General features: G+C 47.4%; 1 protein-coding gene across 1 annotated transcript in view; it reads right to left on the minus strand.

Annotated features, from left to right (window-relative positions):
* Positions 1-416: 416 nt before the first annotated feature.
* caskin1 (CASK interacting protein 1) overlaps positions 417-24,219 on the minus strand; it is a 74,663-nt gene continuing 50,860 nt past the window's right edge. The window contains 19 exon segments of the mRNA XM_076996750.1: positions 417-702; positions 1,752-2,253; positions 2,408-2,829; positions 2,831-3,141; positions 3,370-4,547; positions 4,661-4,799; positions 4,899-5,012; positions 5,871-5,981; positions 7,711-7,814; positions 8,287-8,383; positions 9,142-9,260; positions 10,012-10,116; positions 13,032-13,085; positions 14,773-15,000; positions 17,189-17,315; positions 17,754-17,848; positions 18,007-18,115; positions 18,659-18,767; positions 23,914-24,044. Of these exon segments, the coding sequence (XP_076852865.1) occupies positions 606-702; positions 1,752-2,253; positions 2,408-2,829; positions 2,831-3,141; positions 3,370-4,547; positions 4,661-4,799; positions 4,899-5,012; positions 5,871-5,981; positions 7,711-7,814; positions 8,287-8,383; positions 9,142-9,260; positions 10,012-10,116; positions 13,032-13,085; positions 14,773-15,000; positions 17,189-17,315; positions 17,754-17,848; positions 18,007-18,115; positions 18,659-18,767; positions 23,914-24,044 (4,152 nt within the window). The 3' untranslated portion in view covers positions 417-605.

Here is a 24,219-nt window from a genome sequence, read left to right on the forward strand (position 1 = left end):
AAGTCCATAGAGTTCTGAACATAACACTGTATTGTACCATTTACCATCAAATAAAAACAAAAAATATTTATATATATTTGTATATATTTATATATATATTACTGTACTAATGCATGACTCTCACTGAGTTTTTTTTTATAGTTACAAACTTTCCTCATGCTTATAATATACACATACCATACTATTATTTCATATACAGTAATTATTGGCATTGTGTTCATTACTGACAATAGCTTGGGATGTCCAAGGACTCCCAAGAACAGAACAGAAACAGACAGTTGAGTTCCATGTGATGAAACACACCCTCTCAGATCTCCTCACACCCCTACAGCCCGGGATGGTGTCTGGTTTTTTTTTTTTTTTTTTGGCCTGTCCTGAGGTACTTCTCCTGGGGGGGGGGGGGGGGGGGGGGGGGGGGGGGTTGTGCAAACCAACTTTGTGGAGGGGGAGAGAGACAAAGAGAGGAGGACAGGAGGAGGGATGACAGGGCAGGCAGTAAGTGGGGGAGGGCATGGAGGGGTTTTGGGGGGGCCTTCGGAGGGTCGGTTGGTCGTTGTGCCCTTTGTGTGCTCTCCTGGTGCTCTGAGGTGGATCTACAGAGCTCTTCACTCCAGCATAGCATCCAGCTGATCGGCCAGGTCGTCGAACATGCTGCCTATGTCATCCAGGATACTCACTGTGCTCTTATTCTCCGTGATTGAGCTGCTGAAACACACACACACACACACACACACACAGGTTTACTACTCCCACAGTCCTGCTGCCATATTCAGTAAAATGAGTGCTTGTAAGCTGTTAATTATGGGGCTTTGTCTTGTGGATCTCCTACAGTGAGTTCAGGCTTTATTATGGCTGAACAATATTGATATTGCAATACATTCCAAATTTTTTTTAACATCCTAATTGTTGAAACTACAGCTGCAAATATTGCCATTTTGTATGGAGTCCAAATTTCGGTACAGCTTGTACAAACATAATAGTCCAAAAAAGGACATTTTGTCTTACAGCAACATTAAAGTTCTTGGTGTCCATGCTGTGGTCACCCAATTCTTTCACTTTCAACTTATGTTCTCTGTATCACTATACCGACTTTTCCAGATGGTTTCTTCTTTTTATTAACAATGCTTATTCATCAAAGCTGCATGTGTATATGTGTGCACATCTTGCTCACCCTAAATGACTTGCGGACTCGCCCAAGTCAGATTCATATAGATTCATGATGACTGAATGAGCCATGATCTGAGCAGACTTGATGCCAGCATAGACTCTTTTACATATCATTTGCAAAGGGCATACCCTGAAACACCATCATTTAAATAATATTTGCATTATTATTATTTTGTGTTTTAATGAGATTAGTGACGATATAGACAAGAACAGTGATTATCTAAACTATGATCCAAGGAGTTCCCAGGTTTTTATCACTCAAATTTACACACTCTCCGACCAGATAGGAGTTTGTTATAAATACAAATTTCACCACCATTCTTTCTTCACTGATTTTCAACTTTGTATAATAGTTTTGATGATTAAGGGCCATTGATGCAATACTTGAGTTGTATGGCTAGAATGGCTAGAGTTTCTTTATAAATATGTAAACCATATTAATGGGAACCTTACTAATAATAGTTGGCTAAACTGAACAAAGGTATTATCAGTTAGCAATGAATCTGGCAGTGATTCAGTTAGTGAATCAGTGATTCAGTTAGTGAATCAGTTGGCTTGTGTTTTCACAGGGCCGGTTCACTCACTCTCTGTGCCTGTCCTCTTTGATCTTCTCCTCCACGGCCTGCAAGGCGGCAGCCAAAGATGCACTTGTCTCCTCGATCTTCTGATGTACTGCGTCCACGTTCACCACCCCCGGGCCCAACCCGGTCCCAGCCCCACTGTCCAGAGACACCCCGCTGATGGAGGAGCGGGGTGGTTTTACAGGCGGAGGCACTGGAGTCTGGGGCGTGTGTGGGGTTTGGGGTGTTCCTGGGGTCTGGGGCGTGTGTGGGGTTTGGGGTGTCCCTGGGGTCTGGGGTGTGGTGGTGGTCTGGGGGCTCTGGGCCGGAGGAGTAGGGGGTTTGACCGCGTTTGTAGCCGGGGGGGTGCTGGTCACCTTGGTGATGGGCTGCTTGGCAGGTGAGGGTAAGGGCGTCTGGTTGGGTGTGGCGTTCATGGACTGCAGGATGTTCTTAGACGGTTTGGGGGCGGTGGGTGGGGGAGCAGGTTTAGGAGAAACGGGCGGAGGCATCTTCTTCCCTTCAACTGCGTGAGACGGGAAGAGAGAGAGGGAGAGAGATGGGAAGAGACACCGACTGAGCAAACTCTGATCCAACAAGAAGAAAGAGGCGCTGAGCTTTTAGCGGATACTCACATAATTGTGTAAAGACTGGGCATGAGAAAGGGCCACACTGTGTACCTGGGCTGCCTGGCCCCGGCCCTGGGAAGGGGGCTTTCTTTGTGATGGCAGCCGGAGGTCCTTGCTTCTTCACATTCTGGGCCAGGACAGGTTTGGGAGATACTGGGGGTTTGGCAGGCTTTCGTGGCGTGTCAGTGAGTGGGCCCCCCAGGTCCGAACTGTCCCTGCGGGGGGCGTTCTCGGCATGCTCCTGGGGCCTGGGCTGCTCTGACACAGTGATGTCGGAGGTCGGGCGTCTCTTGATGGTGCCGGTGCCGTTCTGATAGGGCACGGCCGGCACCTCCTCCGGCTCCTTCTCCCTGCTCTTGGGTCTGCGCTTCACCGTGTTCGACTCGGTCAGGTGGAACTGGGCTTCGTCCGCGTGCTGTTTTGAGCTCCACGCCCTTCTCTTCAGACTGCTCGCATCGTCCGTGTGAGAGCTCTCCTCTTGGGGCGGGGGGGAGGGCGCTGTCTGCCCCTTCCTCACCCTCTCCCCTGCCCTGTCTGGGTCTTTGTTTGATAGTGAGGTTCCCGTCCTCGGCGAAGGGGAGGTTCTCGGCGGAGCCGCTGGCGGATGCGGGCTGCGGTTGGCGGGCCGGGCCCGGCTGTGCCGGCTGCAGCAGCTCGGATGCTGGTGGTCCTCTCCTGGCAGCCGCCACCAGATCGGTGACTGGGCCACTGATGGTCCTGCGACGGTTCACCACCTCTCCATCCAGCCCAATGGCACTGTGCTGTTTCCCACCTGCTGAGCCCACCTGAGGAGAAGAAACACACCTAGAATCTGTCCAAATTCAACACTCATCAAACACCACTCATCAAACACACCCGTATACACTAGCAAAAACATGGCCGTGTGCTTATGAGTATTAAAAAGATAATGGACATCAATGACTTCTTGCCATTTTTATACCTTTGAACTCCTGTTTTAGCCTCACCTTGACCTCACCACATGGAGTGGGTGGGGGTTCTCCTGCCTCTCTTACCTGCAGGTGGTGGCCTGTGGATTTCTGCAGAGCCAGCCCCTTGGCTCCGCCCCCGATGGAGCTCATCTCCAGCATGGCGGCGATGCTCCTCACGGTGCCCACGCTGCCCGTGTCCACTGAGCCTCCCACGTCGCTGGCGCGTCTCTGGGGCTGGTAGCTGACGTCCAGAAGGGGCCCAGAGCTCCCAGCGTCCCGGGGCGGCTCGCTCAAGCTGGTGCTGGAGCTTGAGATTGCCGAGCTGGAGCGCTTGGGTGGAGGCGGTGGGGGCCCTTTCTTCTTCTGCCTGAGAGCGAAGGACTGGCTGCGGTTGACGTTCTTATCCGCCTGGCCCCGCATGGAACTACTCCTGCCCACGCGGTGCTGCACGGTGGCGTACTTCCCGCCCGAGTCCGGAACGTTCAGCTCATCGCGCTCCTGCTCGCCGTCCGACACGGCGTAGCGGTTCAGGCTGTGCGCCCGTTTCTTCGGCCCTCCCTGCTCGCCGTCGCCGTCTGGTGGCAGGCAAAGAAGCGGCACAGAGACGGACGGCGCCGACCGCGGTGGCTCTGTGCTCTCAGGAGCGGCCGGCGGGGGCTGCGCTCTCTGTGTAGGGGACTGGGGCAGGGAACGAGGGGACAGGGGCCTCTCCGCCTGCTGGAGCAGCTGAGCGCCGGGTTTAGGCTTCGCCTGAGGGGACGCCACCGGCTGGGAGGACAGGGGCTTGGTCTTGGGGGTCTGGGGTGGAGTGTAAGGTGGCCCCGCACCTTGTGGGTAGGTCTGCCGGGGTTTGGGCTGGACCGAGGAGACGCTCCCTCTCTGGCCCGCCTGGCTGCTCTGACGCATGGGACGTGCCTCCTTCCTCGGCGGGCCAGTGGGCTCCTCGCCGTCGCGGCTTTTGTTGACGCTGTTCTCGTGCGGGTTGCGTGTGCGCTGCTGTGGCACGGGACCCCCGTTGGCGCGGGCGTCAGGCCCGTCCTGCGTGACCGTCGGGCGGGTCAGTGTGGACTGCGGCTCCCCGCTCGGCTCGCTGTCCTGGAAGGTGGACACCTTGGGAGACTCTGTGCCGTCTGGGGGCGGACTCTCTGTGGTCCCCGCCTCCTGATTGGCCACAGGCTTCTTGCGTGTGGTGTTTCGATTATCAGAGCCTTTCTGGATATCTGCCAGCTTCTTAACAGCCAACATGAGTTTCTTCTGGTGGCCTGGGCAGATTTAAACACAACACGGAAATTAGGATCAAGGACAGAAAGCAGTGGTGTATGTGTTGTGAGAGACTCAGTGGAAGAACAGGCATGCAGAACATCCTTTCTGGTACCGAGCTTGATGATGCCAATCTCTTGCAGGTCCTCCCACGTGATGTCAGTGATGAACTCGATGTTTTCATAGCCATTTTGGACCAGAACTTGGTAGTACTGACTTAACCCAATCATGGACAACCACTCACCAAGATTAGCCTGTGAAAAGAAAAAAAAAAAACATGCGCACATACCATAAGACTTGTTGGTTGTGTGTTTGCTTGCGTGTTGTGAGTTGTGTGTTTTTGCGGTACTAACAGGTTTGTGGTCAGGTATCCACTCTGGGTGGCCAGGTGTACCAGCCAGTTTGTTAATCTCCGTGGTCATCTTCTTACGGTGGCCTGGTTTGGTCACCCCAATTGCCGTCAGGTCCTGAAAAAGGTGAACAATCGCAACCTTCCATCACACCAGTCCCAATACACACAGTTACACAGTTCACAATAACTAATGAAAACATACTGCACATAAGACAGTTATTATAGGTTGTGAATGTATTTTGAAGGGATGGAAGCCAATGTGAAAACCCACAAATCAATGGGAAAATCAACAGAACAAGACAGTGAATGGGGAAAGAAGCCTTTTCAGAGGACCCCTAAACACCCCCAGCCAGGACACGCCCACATGTATAACACACGGGTTATACATAGTACAACACTCAATCTGGTGACAGTACAGTCTTTATACTCTTGGTAATTCTGTTATCTCTACAGTGCTTCAGGGATAAGTAGTGTAGTGTAATTAAACTACCACAATCTATGGTGTTATTTATATAAAAAGAACATTGATTTCACAAGGAAAACAGTTTTAAAAAATCTTACTTTGCTCTAATCAAAACCTTTTCTATAAACACATTTATCCCACAGCTGAAACAAGTACATACCTTCAACAAACTGAGAATGACAACACTGGCCATTACAACATTGCTGAAGAACCCGTTTCATTTACACACATTCTGACTGAGAACAACCAAAGAGGACACCATATGGCTTGAGCCATCCAACCACCAGGACTCTACCAGCACCAACTGGGAGGATATTCACTTCACCCACGCACACTCTGGGCAGTGTGGCCAATCACACTCCCGACTTCCATGGTTCCTGTGTGAGGCCTGATATCAGCAGCTCTGCTGGCTGTGTCAGGGCTGGAATGGGTGTACTCTGGGAGTGGAGGGGGTGGACGTCTGCTTTTCAGGGCGTGGTCAGGAGTACTGGGGAGAGGGGCAGCTCTTACCTCTGGGGTCATTCGGCTAATGGTGGCAATGTCAAAGCCAGCGTTGATGAAGTTTGGTGTGTAGACTTGCAGCTGAAACTCACTCAGCCATTCGCTAACGGCCTCTGAGCTCTAGAAGAGAAGATATGAGGCGAGCTGTCATTGTCTCAGTCTCGTTAGTGGTAGTGCAGGGGAGGAGCCAGCCAACGAGATACCTCATCAGAGCCACAAACGCACTGCTCCCTGCAAATACACACTGCTCCATGAGACTGACCCGCAAACGCACTGTTCCCTGCAAACACACACTGCTCCATGAGACCAACCTGCAAACATGCACTGCTTCTTAAAACCGACCCATGAACACACAAGCCAGCCATACAAATACACACTTTTCACTACTACAGACCCACAAAGACACTTTTGACAGACCTATAAACACACACAGTTCCATAAGACAGAACCACAAACATATAATTTTCACTAAAACAGACCCAAAAACATTCAGCCCTATTTTGACGCAATTTTGTTGTAGCTGACGAATTTTCAGCATCTGGCCCAATTATGAGCATCTCATGGAGATAATGTTGGTTGATTATGAATGTCCCATGGTGATAATCTTACACTGTAATTAGTTTTTTCTTGCCTAGTCCTTGACATTGACATATGACATGTAAATGTTTTGATTTCTGTAATAGGGAAAGTGAAACCACCTTATTTGAGTAATATCTTTCTATCTTCATTTATTAGAGTATACAGTTCCCAAAACCCAATTATATTTTCCTCCATGAGACCTATTTACATACAGCAAAGGTGGAATAAAACATTTAATTTAACATAAAAAAATAAGACATTCCCACATACTCATCACTAAGACTCACAAAAATAAGACAGACAAACCGACACGCACTCTTCCCTGAGACAGACCTACAAACACCATCAGAGTTCACCAAACAGACTGAACCAGAATGAACTGGTAGACTCTAGCTAGGACTGGTGACTTCTGCAGAGGAATTGTAACGTCCTTGACTGTCACCAAGACGCACACCCTTATGTCCCCTCCCTCACTATCACATGCCATCAGGAGGAAAAATGGTGGAACCAGTCACTGGTGTGACATCACTGACATGCTCACAGCGCCCAGCCCGGGGGAGTGGACAGTAGCTGAGGCATCCGAAGTTGGCTGAGCTGAAGAACAGATGGTCACAAGAGTTGAACGTCATGTGGGTCGATCAGTGATCGCCAGGGTTTCTCTCAAATGAACCGCCCAGCTAGTTTCTGCCATGCTACACGCCAGTGGAGACCATTTGATATACGGCTATATCGGCTGGAATGGTGCACCTCTCAGAAATCATATTTTAACTTCCTGCAACTCAAATACGCCCTACATAACCCATATCAGCCATATAACTCAATCCAACATAATCCATAACAAAGCCATACAAGCCTTGGTATCTGGGTTCCATCTGAAAAGAAACTAAACAGAAATCCCAGCAAATTAGACCAAAAATATGGAATGGACTCCTAAACGCAGTAAAAAAAAAGAGATGAAGAACAAGAGTGAATGTTTCCATGGGGATGGAGGAGCAGAGAAGACCAGGCAGGTAGATCAGGGGAGAAGAGAAGGGGAGGGGCCAGGAGGGAAGGGGCGGAGCCAAGTGGTAGGCCACTTACCGTGTCCATACTGCAGCCTAGAGCCTGTAGTAGGGATGAGACCAGCTAGGAGTGGAGGAGCTGTAACAGCATCCTACATCCTACACCCACAGGTGCTGTGTGTGCAGGTGCACACACACACACACACACATGCGTACGTGTGTGTGAGAACGAGCGAAAGCAGGACTAAACAAAGCAGGGGTCTCCTTACCTTTCCCTCGGAGGCCACATCCCCTTTCCTCTGTGGCCCCCCCTCTGAATATGGCTGCTCGTGTAGGGGACAGCTCGACACACTCTGACTACGAGCAGCAGGTACTGAAGGAAACAAACACATATACACACACACACACACACATTTTTTCAGGATACAACCAATCCCCTTTCTGGTTTCTTGATCAACTGGCCTCCCTAGCCAATCCCGTCCTCCGTCTTCATCTCCCATGACCACCATTGGTGCCACCTGGTGCAGGTTGATCAGCCAAAGCTCCTTTACTAACCACTAATCCCCTGCAGTACCTCACAGGAAGGCGGCCACACAATATGTTGTAGGTTAACCGTTGTCCTGGTATTTGCAAATGAGTCATTTTGAGTAAACATCCCTTTTCTTTGTTAGCGTGTGCTAAGTACATGCTAAGCAATATGAGATGTAAGCAAGTAACGGAGAACACTGTGTTACACAGAACACAAGGAACACTGAACATAGAACAAGGATTGGCCTACAGGTGTAACTGTGTAACTGCAACAGGATTTAGTCCGCATGAGTGTGGCCTGCCAGGCTAACACTAACCCTTGGTGGAGGTGACGGACGAATGCTCCAGGGACTTGGACTGCTCCAGGAGGTGTTCTTTAGCCTTCGCTGACTGAGACAGCACTGTAGCCAGAAGCTGCAGGAGCACCACACACCAGCACTTCAGTCATTAAGGGTTAAGTGTTAGCATTAAGCATTGGGTGTTAGTGCTACTCCAAACACACACACACACACACACACACACACACTGCAGAACCTCATACATGAGCAAGGCTGCCCAAATTCTCACTCCAGAGGTGTATAGAGGATGGATATTATAAAGAACAGAGCTTAATGGAGTTTATGGAACATTTACAAAAGGTGTATATAGGTGTGTGTAGACAGAGAACAGAAAATGAATATAGTGTGTACAGAGAGGGAATAGAGAGTGAATATAGTGTACAGAGAGAATAGAGAGTGAATATAGTGTACAGAGAGAATAGAGAGTGAATATAGTGTGTACAGAGGGAATAGAGAGTGAATATAGTGTGTACAGAGGGAATAGAGAGTGAATATAGTGTGTACAGAGGGAATAGAGAGTGAATATAGTGTGTACAGAGGGAATAGAGAGTGAATATGGTGTGTACAGAGAGGGAATAGAGAGTGAATATAGTGTGGTCAGAGGGAATAGAGAGTGAATATAGTGTGGTCAGAGGGAATAGAGAGTGAATATAGTGTGTACAGAGGGAATAGAGAGTGAATATAGTGTGGTCAGAGGGAATAGAGAGTGAATATAGTGTGTACAGAGGGAATAGAGAGTGAATATAGTGTGTACAGAGGGAATAGAGAGTGAATATAGTGTGGTCAGAGGGAATAGAGAGTGAATATGGAGTGTAAAGAGTACTGAAGTCTCACCTTCACTCCTTCTGCCTGAGCATGGAGAATGTGTGAGCTGCTCCCAGCACTCTGCCCACTGCCTGACGAGCGTACACTCACCATACTGCCTGAGCTACTCACACTACTCCGGTCCCCACCTGGTGCACACACACACACACACACACACACACACCCACAGTCAGTCAGTCAGTCTGGGCTGGTCTTCCCTCAGCCCGAACTGACACTCCACTGCGATGCACTGATGCCGTGGATGTGTGGACAGACAGTGGCCGCTCTGAAGGAGGGCCTTCAGCCTCTGATAGAGTGAACACACTCTGCTTAAGACACAGGCACCTGAATGACTGGAGTGTGAAGGAACCTGCAGGTGATCACGCAAACGGTGTGACGGACCAGAGGACAGTGATGGACTGAGACACACGACAGAGTGAAGGAGGAGTTGTGGAGAACAGAGGTCTGATGACCACACAGCACCCAGGAGCCTAATCTCTTCCACACAGCACCCAAGAGCCTAATCTCTCCGACACAGCGTTCACAAGCTGTACTGACCACTGACAGCCAGCTTTCTGCACAGAGCCTTACACACACATTTGTGTGTGCACGTGTGAGTTTGCGTTTGTGTGTATATACTTGTATGTGTGTGTATATGTGTGCGTGTGTGTGTGTCTGTGTGTATGGCTGAGTGCAGCTGAGGAGTGTGTATATGTATGTGTGTGTGTGTGTGTGTGTGTGTGTGTGGCTGAGTGCAGCTGAGGAGCATCTGAGACCAGGCCGAGAGCAGCAGCCTGGAGAAGAGGGCAGTACAGACCAGGGCGAGTGTGGGATGACAGAGAGGAGGGAGGAGGAGAGGAGAGCAGGAGGAGAGAGGAGGGAGGGAGGCCCTGCTGTTACCTGCCACAGGCTTGCGCAGGACCCAGATCTCCTCACTGCTGCCCCCCTGTGGCCCGCCGGAGGGAGTCGGCGAGCCGTGAGGGCTGGACTCTGAGCCACGGGAACCTTCAACACAGAAAGCAGCATTAAGCCCGCCGCCTGCTCCACCCTGCTCCAGCCTGCACTGCCCTCCAGTGGTCAGGAGCATAACACACACACGGTCAGGAGGCACAAGTCCACCCATGCCTGAACTACAGGCCTTACATCACCTACCTATAGTTTTCTCTTCCAAAGCTGACCTCTCTCTCTCTCTCTCTCTCTCTCACACACACACACACACACACACGCACGCACACATACACACTTCCATACTTCACAGAAGGCAATCATGCATACATAATATATTTCTAACACAAATATATGTGAACATTTATATATACGTTAGTACATCAGTAGACCATGTATATTTTTGTATATACATAAATAAATGCCTAGAGGCACACACATACAAACAAATATAAGTGCATATATAATATATACAGAGATATATATTTATATATGTTAACAAGTAAACAAAAAAACAAAAAACAACAACAAAAAAAGGACACTTAACGTCATTGATGCGAAGCACCAAAGTCGTTTCAATACTAACAGTGCCCCCTTATGGAGAAACTGAGCTTTACACTAAAAGTGACTGAGTGAGTGAGTGAGTCAGGGAGGGAGAGAGGGAGTTACAAGCCAAGTCCATGAGGTGCTTCACATCTAAAAACAGGAGAAACTGCAATGCAGTACAAGAGCAAAGTTATTAGAGATCATTAACAATGTAGAGAAATGCAGAAATGGTCTACAGGCCAGAATAAACAGCAGTTTGTTCATTATTTAATGTCTTGTTAATGATTGTTAATAATAATAATTTGTTTTACACCCATTAATAAATGCTATAATTTGAGTCATTATATTTATGATTAGTAAGAATTGGCAGACCTGGGCTCTGAAACTATACCAATTGTCAATTGTCAATTATTTTCAATTGCATTGAGTGTGCATGCAGTATATAGAAGGCTTTAATCATGAATGTGTTTGGAGGGAGGGGCATAAGACAAAGATGTGGATGAGGGGCGTGGCTTTGAAAGCAGGGGGTGCACTCCTTGCACCAATTGCACCAATGGATGCAAAGAAGCACTCAAACGGTAGACCACTACATGACACTACAGTGGTTAGAAGATGAACACACTCCCTTTTGGAAATGTTGTGCAAGGTTGTTGGGCGAGGTTCTCTAAACTTCACAGCACATCTGTTCACAAAAAACAACACAGCACACCACACGGAGGAAAGGGATCACTTCAATATAACAAATAGCATTTTATTGACAAAACAGAAATGTGCTCATTTCATTTACATCCTCCTCAGTCAGTACTTGATAGATTTTGAATTGAGTTCAGGGCTTTCATAACATATTCATCTTGTAGATCTTAAATTCATGGTAGAAGACGAGGGAGATGGACCTGTGGTGGGATTTACTCCTCGATGGTTTCATCTCATTGTTGGTTTTATTGTCATTTTTATTGTAAGGCTGTCTTTTCAATTTGGAGAATAAAACAGAGGGCTGATTTCAGCTGAGGTGGAACTTTCCCAAAAATGCCTGCTGTGGATTTGTGACATTTTGGTGAGCTTTTTCCTTCACAATATCTCTTCTGAAGGGATTTCAGGATCTCGAAATTGAATAGTAACTGTACATCTTTGGACTTCTCCTGACTGTTTATGTATTGTATATATTGACTTTTGGTACTGAACATTATTTGGTAAACACACATAGATGATGTGTTTGTTGCTTGTGTGGTATACCATTTCAGTCTGCTATATCTGTGGTCTTGGCAATTGATGTTATTTTGATTAGATCACATCACAACCAGGGCTTAATTTGAGCCGGATCCTGCCGGAACAGGATCCGGGAACTCTGAACTCACTGATCACAACACAACATGCACCTTGTTTCTAGTAAGCCATCCATGGTCACTTTGACTCCTGGGGTCAGTGTCCTGTTGGAATTTGACTGATTTACAGCCCATTCCAGAATCTCCATGTACTCGGCTCCATCCATCCTCCCCTCGGTCTGGATGAGCTCCCCAGTCCCTACAGACGACAAACATCCCCACAACAGCGTGTCTCCACCACTGTGCTTCCCGGTCACATTCAGCAGCTTTGGTGTCATGTACAGTGGCTATGATGTCATGTAAAGTGGCTATGATGTCATGTAAAGTGGCTTTGGTGGCATGTACAGCAGCTATAATGTCATGTAAAGTGGCTTTGGTGTCATGTACAGCGGCTATGATGTCATGTAAAGTGGCTTTGATGTCATGTACAGCGGCTATGATGTCATGTAAAGTGGCTTTGATGTCATGTACAGCGGCTTCGATGTCATGTACAGCAGCTTTGGTATTGCTGTCTAATCCACACATTTTCCTCTGTTATCTATAAAAACACCAACGACATTCAACATCGCCACCTGGGTCCTGGTGGTCCTGACCCACTGTTCTTCTCGCAGTCTTGGAGTTTTGATGGACATCAGACTGATGGCACATCTCTCTTCTGAATGATGCACCTGATGTGCACCTTACCATAGCGTTGTCACGCGGTTGATCTGTATAGTTCTGATGTACCTTTACACTGCATTGTCATGGAAGAGTCGTGTACGTTTCCACAGCTTGATCGTGGAGGTGTTCAGAGACGTCATGTGAACCCATACTGCCTTTGTACGAATCAATAATCACAAGCTGAACGGACACAGTAAACTCCAAACGGTGTTGACGAGTGATTATATTATATTCTTACTACAGTAGAACCCCGGAACTCGATGCTAATTAGTTCCGGAAGGAAGCCATGCAGTCGAGTTACAAATCAATTTTCCCCATCAAAAATAACTGAAAATGGATTAATCCATTCTCAACCATTAAGATGAATTCCAATGCTAAGTCCGTCACATGAATGCCTTTTTCATACTTCTCTATGATCGTCTTTTTCAACTCTGTTGTTTTTCTTACCATTTTCCTCTTCTGCTTTTCTGCTGTGTCTTTCTTGTGACCCGTGGTTTTTGTCTAAAACAAAAAACACAAAAAACAACAAAAACACAGCAAAGGCTTGGAGTACAGCCTCAAAATGGTTTAAAACCCTTTGAAAAACAACGTCAACTAGCGGCATGTGACCGAAGCACGAACTGTATTTTGTTTACAAAAGTCACGCGAGTCCGGTTGGATTCCGAAAATTTTTTGGGGCTTTTTCCCGCAAAATTTTGCGTGGAACTCGTGAATATATCAGGTACTGAGGTGGTCGAGTTCCGGGTCGAGTACTAAGATTCTTTGAAATATGTAATAGTAAAATAGGTGAATATTTATCAAACCAAATATTAAACCTGTACATTAATCATATAAGGTTTTTGTTAGTTTTTTTTTTTTTTTTTAGCTTTTTGCTTTCAAATAATTGAGTGTTGGAAACAGATAAACTAAATCAATAAATTAAGTTTACCTTATAGGTCATCTAAATGTGAAAATAGTTCAAAGGTTCAAAGGAGTGTATTCATTTTGATCCACTGTTTAAAGTTCATTTTAGTGGTTCAAATTGTAGCATTTATACCTATATAGCAAATATACAAATATTAACAATAACGAACAAACTATTAGTTCATGATTAAGTCTCCCTTCATAATGGTGTGATATTATGAAGTGTTACCCCAAATTATTTATATTTACAGCATTTGGCAGACACCCTTATCCAGAGCGACTTACATTTTTATCTCATTTTTTAAATACAAGTGAGCAATTGAGGGTTAAGGGCCTTACTCAGGGGCACCTCAGTCATAGCCTCAGGTCTGGGAATCGAACCCACGACCCTCCGGTCACAAGATCAGTTCCCTAACCACCAGGCCATGACTGCCCTATTTCAAATTACATCATATAATAAGATTGATGCCAAATCACAGTTACTCTCTGTAACAGGTACAGATGTCCCCCCTGAAAATAGTTTGCACTGCTGCTTTGGTTAGTTCATATGTGGTGAAAACAGCTCAAACGCAAAACGCTTCAGTTTCTTACTTCACTGCCCCACTTATCCCCCCCACCCACCCCCACCCCCACCCCACTCCCCAAAAGTCTGTGTATCGAAGCAACACAAAATACCTCACAGCTTTTATTCTGAGTCTGTAGAGGTGTTAATCATAGGTGAGAGGAGGGGCTAGAGGAGGAGGAGGGGCTGGGAGCATCCAATGGAGAAGAAAGATGCAGGAACAGGACAAAGACAGGTGAGGGTACACAAACAGAGGGACACTGGAGCAGTTGTGATTGAGAGGAGAGAAGAGGCCATGCTCCCCCTACTGGTCAACTGTGGCAGTGCGCTAAGAGCAGGCTTAACTGGGTGAATCTCACATTAGTAGAGAGACAGCAGGAGAGGATCATGAGAGTTTGTAAGGTCAGGCGTGATCAGAAACAACATGGCAGCTTGAAAAGACCTGCTAATACCCTTCCTGGCCCAAACACAGTCAACAGAAATCAAAGAGGCATACACTAAATAATAATCAGAAAACTTAAAGAAATGTCAGAACTGAACTTTACTGAATTTTTGTTCAGTTTTCAGAAGATTGTTATCCAATTTTAAACATTCCTTTTTGAGAATAAAATAAAGAAATAATAACTGGAATAATAATAATAATAATAATAATAATAATAATAATAAAACAGTATTAGTACTAGTAGTGGGAGGAGAAGGCAGTGGAGAGTCAGGTGCCTGTACCTGATTGGCTGAGTGGTTGAGCTGTGGTGCTTTGCGACCTGTTATAGCCAAAGGAAGTAAAAAGGGGCGGATGGGCATGTGTCGCGGGTGGAGGAAGAGGCAGGATATGAATCTCATGATACGAGTCGCCGTTCACCATGGCGACGGCGGGGGCCAGGCCCCCCCTCGCTGGTGCGCACAGCGGGATGGTTTGATACTGTTGGCTACAAGCGACTGTACTCCATGAACCTGGATACGAGAACACGAGAGTGACAGGCCACAGCCACGGCGGCACACAAAACAAATACACATAAGAGAGGGAGAACGGATTAACAGAACAACAAAAAGAATTCAAATGACAAATCAACAACAACAACAACAATAACAACAAAATTTTAAAACAGTAAATCATAAAAGGAGACAAAGGAGTGTTGGAAAGTAGTGAGCTTCTGCAGTGCTGGTGCTGGGCAGGTGAAACGAAGGCGCTACTCACACGGCGTGTTACAAACATATACATATGCACAGAAATATCTGAAATGGGAAATGGAACAGCTCAGAAATGATATGGAATGGACGTAGGGTGACAACAAGTGTGTGTGAAAGGCAGGTTGTGTGTGTGTGTGTGTCTTGTGGAGACTCAGAAGACAAACGTGTGATCTCTTGCTATGATTGCAGTGCACACACAGCTGTGAGTGTGTGTACACAGTCTTGGGCTTGTCATCTGCCCACCTTTGTAAATCAGCACAGCTGAGAGACTGCTGTGATGAGCGGAGTGGGAAAAGCTTCGCCGTGATAATGAGGATGATGACGGTGGCTCGGTGAAACGGGAGACACACCGAATATGAAAAAGACGGACACGACACGCAGTTCAGACCACAGCCATCTCCTCTGAGCACATCAAACTCTTTAATGACCAGAGTGGTTCAGACCACAGCTCTCTCCTCTGAGCAGAGCAGCGCACACTCTACTGGTTGGTGAGTGGGGACACAATTAGTCTCCACTAGGAATGGAGACCTCTCTGCTTTTCTTGTCTTCTCTTCTCCAGGGAGATTTAGGACACATGTTCTTTTATTTGTAAAGAACGACCAAAGAGGAAAAGGCGATCTGCCCATTTAAGCAAGTGTTTAAAGTCCTGTAAGTACATAAACTTGTAGAAGTGGTTATGTATACAATCCCCCTGTTCTCATTTTTGAAACCAAAATATGGTCACCCTAGACATTACAAAAGTGCATAAAATCCAACACATAAAAGTGAAATTCACTAACTTTGTGAGCTATATTACTAACACCACACCACAGTGTGAACACAGTGACGAGATCATGGCACGCTTCCCCCTGTGGTCCAGACAGATGGTAATATCTGGAGCTGTTCACGTGATTGGATGGTAATATCTGGAGCTGTTCACGTGATTGGATGGTAATATCTGGGGGGCTGTTCACGTGATTGGATGGTAATATCTGGGGGGCTGTTCACGTGATTGGATGGTAATATCTGGGGGCTGTTCACGTGATTGGATGGTAATATCTGGAGCTGTTCACGTGATTGGATGGTAATATCTGGAGCTGTTCACGTGATTGGATGGTAATATCTGGAGCTGTTCACGTGATTGGATGGTAATATCTGGGGGGCTGTTCACGTGATTGGATGGTAATATCTGGAGCTGTTCACGTGATTGGATGGTAATATCTGGGGGCTGTTCACGTGATTGGATGGTAATAGCTGGGGGGCTGTTCACGTGATTGGATGGTAATAGAAGGGGGCTGTTCACATGATTGGTTGGTAATATCTGGGGGGCTGTTCACGTGATTGGATGGTAATATTTGGGGGGCTGTTCACGTGATTGGATGGTAATATCTGGGGGGCTGTTCACGTGATTGGATGGTAATATTTGGGGTGCTGTTCACATGATTGGATTCCAGCTACTCTGACCCGCCCAGGCTGCTGATGTCATTTTAATAGAGAATTCTGTCCAGTGGTGAGGATATGAATCTTAGGGGAAGAAAACTCCATTGACCCAACAGGGGGGCTCATACATGTAATACTGCTCTTTACAGTGAGAGTAGCTGGACTAGGGGAGACAGACACAGTCTTTATATCCATTTACTGCACTGGAGGAGCAAACTAACAAATGTACAGTGACATGATGCAGACAGGCCTCTTGTCAAACTCAATGCACAATCAGTACAGCTAGTGTTCAGCTGGTGAGAGAAAACCAGGGAACAACCAGAGCCCAAGACAAACCCCGCCCTCCCTCAGACAAACCCCGCCCTCGCTCACACAAACTCCGCCCTCACCCAGAGAGCCAGCAGGAGCCTCTCCCGTCTCATTCCCACATGAAGCTGCTGCAGTATCGGGCTGAGGGACCAGAGACTGTGGACTGGGCTCTGCTAGTTCTGTAGGATTAAACATCCAGCAGGGGGCAGCGGGGAGCTCATACCTGCTGCACCGGGCCTCTTGCAGATCACCTCCACTATGCTGGATGGGAAATAGCCCACTCTGTCATTTCCGGTGCGGTTGTCATGGATACAGCCCTTCCACCTGCCATCAGAGTGTTGCTCCAGCACCTGGAGGATGAGGACATGGAAGATCTGACGTTAATGCAGGACACCGTGCCACACATCACTGTCTGGTTATGTCATGACAGTGATGAGAGCATGTGGATCAGTCCTACCTACACTCTCTGTTTATTCATAGTTTAAAATTGTACTGATATTAATGATGCAGGAGTGAAGGTTGCACAAGATACACGATGAGCTCGGCTGAAGCGAAGTGGATTCCTTAGATATCAAACAATTAAGACAAAATGAGCTGCACTGATTGGAGATTAAATGGGCAACAGCGCCCTCTACAGGACACTAAACAAACTGTGTCAATTACAAGATCACCTGTTTTCCTGAGGGGCAGTTCATGTTTAATTATGTCCAACTTTTGAACTGACTGCCTGATTTTGACTGCATAAAGTGTCTACAAGGCGCCGGTGTCTGCGAGGGGGGCAGCTGTACCGTGATGACATCTCCCGCCTTGATGTTCAGGCTCGTCAGATCATAGTTGTTGCAGTAGTCTTTCAGGGCCCTGACCTGCAGAGCCGCCGACGCATCTGCACACACACACACACACACACACACACACACACACACACACACACACACACACACACACACACACACACATACTCTCTCTTACACACTCATTTTTTTGGGGTGCTATGTTTAGGCGCTATGCTTTAGTACGAGGATAGGGGGCGCCCTTTCTTACCTCTCAGCATCTGTTTGATCTCCCTGCTGGCCTGCGTGGCGGTGAACTGGTAGACGATGTCTAGAGCCGTCTGACTGTACGTATTCCTCACCGTCGCATTGATGCCACTCTGGATGTCAATAAGTCAAAGGTTAAAGGGCATATTCTGCCATACCAAAGGCTTCCATACAGAGACAATTTTATGTGTATGATGCTGTTAGTCAGCTAATGTTTTTGCTATTAGGTATTGTTATGAGGTAATGCTAAGAGTTGAGAAAACTCAAGTAGGAAACGTTTACACACAACTGAGTAATGAGTCGATCACTGTAGAGTCAGAAGCCAGGCTTTATAAACTCCCGTGTGAGGTCTTCCTCATGTCTGTCTAGGCTTCATAACCTCCTGCGTGAGGTGTCTTTTGGCTTTATAAACTCCTGTGTCAGTTCTCTCATATCTTTTAGCACTTGTTCACTTTCCTAGCACTCAGTCTTGACTTGGGTGACTGACTCTGACACATGACAGAAGAACACTTGTATGCCTTTGTGATCTATTGTGGGCGGCTCAAGCCTGTCCAAGTGTTTCAGATCAACCCTGAAATGAGGCGGCGGCCCTTTCTCAGAACATCACACTCTCCTCGTCTCTCCAAAGCTCCAGTCTGAGGTGCAGTGACACTCACATCCAGCAGGAGGCGCACCACATCTGTCTTGCCACACAGTGCGGCCTCGTGAAGGGCAGTGCCTGCCTTGGTCTGCCTGTTGATGTCGATGCCCGCCTGGATCAGGAGTCTGCGGAGAAGAGCTGCTCGTGAACCCACCAGTTCTGATAACCACGGTCATCTTGGCTGTGCTTTGAGCAACACATCCCCGTCTGAAGCGGAGCTACAGTCCGGCACCTGTGCGTGTGCCCCCCCCCCCCCCCCACTGTCCTCCAGACACCACCTAATCCCACCAGAGCTGTCACTGACTCGCAGGGAGAATCCCGCCTGCCTCAGCCGCTCTGACTCGACTCTAGAGTTACCTGCTGTAATGACACGTCAGCGTCACGTTAATGTACAGTTAGTATAAACGTGTGTGTGTGTGTAGTGATTTGAAATGCCATTTCTCATTGATCACTGTCTGACATTATATGTACACACACACACACACACACACACACACACACACACACACAATCTGACAAGTCCCTTCTCCTGGACTCCTTCCTGCCTCCAGTTCTCTTTGCTAATGAACATGTGTCTTTGCTAATCATGGTTAGTGCTGAGCGCCGAGCTCTTAGGGTCCCAGTGCTCAAATAGAGCAGGCATAATCAGGGTCACTACTGAACTCTCTACTGTATTTGCGCTATAAAGCAGCGATTGCAAGCCAGACTCCCGGTAGCTGCTTCTGAGAGCATTGCTGATATAATTACAAGGGTTTTTGTGGCTATAAACTGTAGTGGGCTACAGACTATTTCAAGCTGTCTCCAGTGGAGAGGGAGTGGGCGGAGCCGTGTGGGGTGGGGGACCCACGGGTTGGTTAGAGCAGCTACCAAGGACGTTGACGGGCAGGTCTGGGGTTGACATGCAGACTGCATCGCATAATCACAAACAAACCGGCTAATTAATGCTCCCTGTCAGCAGGCAGAGACAGGACTGTCCATCACACAGAGGAGGGAGGGGTCTGAGGGCACCACCACCGAACACCACCACCTCACCGAGCCTCCACAGACTAGTGGAGACAGCTGCCTTGGTTTAATGCTATTGATTTTCATTGTCTGTTCTTCTCCCAGTGTTCCTGCTGCTGGAAGGACTGGAGCCTTCTCCTCCCCAGGGCACATGACACTGGAGCTGTATGCACACCCAACCCCGCAAGGCAGGCCAGTGTGGGCGGGGCGGAGTGGGCGGGGTCCCGGACTTCATCTTATTCCTCAAATATCATAGCAGCATATCTACCATGTCACTGGTGGCCATGTGCAGTGTGTGGATGTTTTTGCAAGACATGTTGGTTATGGTGGATGTGTGTGTGTGTGGACCAACACAACTCACACACACACACATTACCAGTTCAACCTACAAATCCAACATGTACAAGACATGGAGTTCCCCAGCCAACACATCCACCATAACCAACACAACTCACACACACATTACCAACCAACAGACAACCAACACAACCAACACATCCACCATAACCAACACACCTCACACACACATTACCAACCAACAGACAACCAACACATACAACATAACCAACACACCTCACACACACATTACCAACCAACACATCCACCATAATCAACACACCTCACACGCACATTACCAACCAACAGACAACCAACACAACCAACACATACAACATAACCAACACACCTCACACACACATTGCCAACCAACACATCCACCATAATTAACACACCTCACACACACATTACCAACCAACAGTCAACCAACACATCCACCATAACCAACACACCTCACACACACATTACCAACCAACACATCCACCATAACCAACACACCTCACACACACATTACCAACCAACAGACAACCAACACAGCCAACACATACAACATAACCAACACACCTCACACACACATTACCAACCAAGTCAACCAACACAGCCAACACATACAACATAACCAACACACCTCACACACACACACATTACCAGTTCAACCTACAAATCCAATATTACCAACCAACAGTCATCCAAAACAGCCAACACAACCATCAACAGCCAAGAGTCAGTATCAAAACATCCAACAACCAACACAGCCAAAACAACCAACACATACAACATAACCAATACAACCAACACAGCCAAAACAACCAACACATACAACATAACCAATACAACCAACACAGCCAAAACAACCAACATTTACAACATAACCAATACAACCAACACAGCCAAAACAACCAACATTTACAACATAACCAATACAACCAAAACAGCCAAAACAACCAACATTTACAACATAACCAATACAACCAAAACAGCCAACACCAATACAGTCACAAAACCAACAAAATAAATGCTGGCTACAGTCAACAAAGTCAACACAATCAACACTTCCACTTCAACTAACAACAAAGCCAACACGACTGACAACCAACCCTGTCAACAGTCAACAAGGCTAACAACAAACCCAACCAATAGAACAGGCACAACTCGCACAACCAATACAGCTAGCACAGACAGCACAAGCATCACGCCCAGCAGAGCCAATACTGCCAGCAGAGTTAATACAGAGTTTAGTTAAATTCTGAATTATCTTGACATTTCTTCTTCATGCATTACGGTTGTTTTTTGCCTTTCTTCTCTATGTATTGGGGGGTAGTGTTTAGCGAGGGTGTGTTGGGTAGGTGTTGGTTTTGGTGGGCTGGGTGTGTGTGGGTGTGTTTGTGTGTGTCTGTGCAGGGTTCTCTTGTCACAGAGCAGCTAAAAGAAGGAGGATTCGCCAAACAGGTCATATGTTCAGAGTCATATGTTCAATTCTAATTGAACTGTGTTCAAACAAGCTGTTTCATCACACAAACACACACACACACACGCCATTACCTTACAGTAAACATTACTGCTAAAACCACATCTCTGTAAAGACAAGCCAACCAAAAAGCAGCACAAACTCACAATGCTTCTGACCACTGTTCTGCTGAGTTTCTATCTGGAGAACACCTTCTTAAAACTGTGTGTGTCCTCTCTGTTCACTCCTCTCTATGTGTGTCCTCCCTGTTCACCCATCTGTGTGTGTGTCCTCTCTGTTCACCCATCTCTCTGTGTATGTCCTCTCTGGTCACCCATCTCTGTGTGTGTCCTTTCTGTTCACCCCTCTCTCTCTCTCTCTGTCCTCTCTGTGTGTGTCCTCTCTGTTCACTCCTCTCTGTGTGTGTTCTCTCTGTTCACCCCTCTCCCTCTGTGTGTCATCTCTGTTCACCCCTCTCTCTGTGTCTCCTCTCTGTTCACCCCTCTCTGTGTGTGTCCTCTCTGTTCACCCCTCTCCCTATGTGTCATCTCTGTTCACCCCTCTCTCTGTGTGTCTCCTCTCTGTTCACCCCTCTCTGTGTATGCCCTCTCTGTTCACCCCTCTGTGTGTGTCTCCTCTCTGTTCACCCCTCTCTGTGTGTCTCCTCTCTGTTCACCCCTCTCTGTGTGTGTCCTCTCTGTTCACTCCTCTCCGTGTGTGTTCTCTCTGTTCACCCCTCTCCCTCTGTGTGTCATCTCTGTTCACCCCTCTCTCTGTGTCTCCTCTCTGTTCACCCCTCTCTCTGTGTGTCTCTTCTCTGTTCACCCCTCTCTGTGTGTGTTCTCTCTGTTCACCCCTCTGTGTGTGTCTCCTCTCTGTTCACCCCTCTCTGTGTGTCCTCTCTGTTCACTCCTCTCCGTGTGTGTCCTCTCTGTTCACTCCTCTCCGTGTGTGTGTCCTCTCTGTTCACTCCTCTTTGTCTGTGTCCTCTCTGTTCACTCCTCTCTGTTCACTCCTCTCTGTGTGTGTCCTCTCTGTTCACCCTGACAGGCAGTGAATCCAGTGCTACTGATCAGCACATAACAAGCCAGCATCTTCCATTCACTGTAGAGTCATTATCATCTACTCCAGCAGGCCGCCACATACCCAGAGTGCAGAGCACCCGGCCCAACACTGAAAGCCATTAAGAAGCCTGTCATTACGGTGAGGCTGTGAGTGTGAACATTCCCCCCTGCTGAACACTCATCTTTAATCTGGACACTGTTGAACTTCTCAAACTCTATCTGGACACCATTGAAACTCACATTTTTTATATGGGCACTGTTGAAACTCATCTTTTAATCTGGACACTGCTGAAGGTCTTGGCTTTAATCTGGTTAGTTGTTTAAGACCTTTGCTCTGTAAGTGATCTTCAGTATGGGTAAGAACCCCTTTTAAAAAGTTACACAGCAGTGCAGTGTGAGTCTACGCTGATGATAAATTGATTAGCTCCTTTTTTTGACCCACGCACGCACACACACACACACACACACACTTTCATACACATATAATCCCACAGCACACACACACTGTCCACAGAGCCCTGAAAACCGTGGTGCTCTGGGGTTTGCCGTTAACACCTAGCAGGAGTGCAGACGAACCCTCTGAACACCTGAACACCTGAACACCACGTTTGCCAACAGAGACAAACACTGCTGCCATCTCCTAAAGAGGTGGAGGGCCTACTGGGAAATTATACCTGTCCCAGCCCCCCCCAACACACACACCTACACACACATACACACACACACACAGCCTCACCACTGATAGGAAGAACAGTAAAATTCATGCATTTCCTGGACTGCTGTACATGTTATGTCCACTGCCATACATGCTTCAGACATGCAACATGGGCACAATGAATTCTGGGAAGAAGAACTGTGTCCATTCTGAGGGAAAACCCTCAATGAGAAAATGGCCTGATGTACGCAGAAAGTAATGGAATCAGTACAATGACCCCACATTCTGGCAAGAGGATTAGCATTCATACACTCATACACACACACTCACACCCTCATACACACACACTCACTTCGGCTCCCACCACAACTCCATTAAGATGCAACCGACAGTGTTGATAGTCAAACTATAAGCCGTGTTGGCACATCTCCTCTGCACTCCCCCCCCCCCCCTCCTCCTCCTCCTCCTCCTCCTCCTCCCCCTCTTCCTCCTCCTGATAATGAACTTAACGAACATTTATTATGATGAGATGCAGACTTCTTAACAATTACTGAATGTTAATGCAGCGGATTCTTGGAAGCACTAACGAGGAGAGAAGATAACACCAACCCTCACCTCTTTCACCGTCTCCTTCTCCACCTCATTCTATGCTTGTCTTTTTCCAACTTTCTTTCTCTACCTCGCATCTTTCTCATCTTCTCTCTCTCTCTCTCTCTCTCTCTCTCTCTCTCTCTCTCTCTCTCTCTCTCTCTCTCTCTCTCTCTCACCTGATGATGTCGATATGTCCGTTCTTGGCTGCTAGGTGTAAGGGACTGGTGCCATTGGGATTAGTCGAGTCTCCTGGTTTGGGCTCCAGAAGAGCTGCACACATGTTACTGCTGAGGAGGAGCTGGACCACCTGCATGTGCACACACACACACACACACACACACACACACACACACACACACACACACACACACACACACACACACACACACATATACACATACATACATATACACATATACATACACACGCACACACACACACACATATACACATACACATACACACACACACACACATATATA

The sequence above is a fragment of the Brachyhypopomus gauderio genome, chromosome 2 (assembly GCF_052324685.1).
Source record: "Brachyhypopomus gauderio isolate BG-103 chromosome 2, BGAUD_0.2, whole genome shotgun sequence".
Lineage (NCBI taxonomy): Eukaryota > Metazoa > Chordata > Actinopteri > Gymnotiformes > Hypopomidae > Brachyhypopomus > Brachyhypopomus gauderio.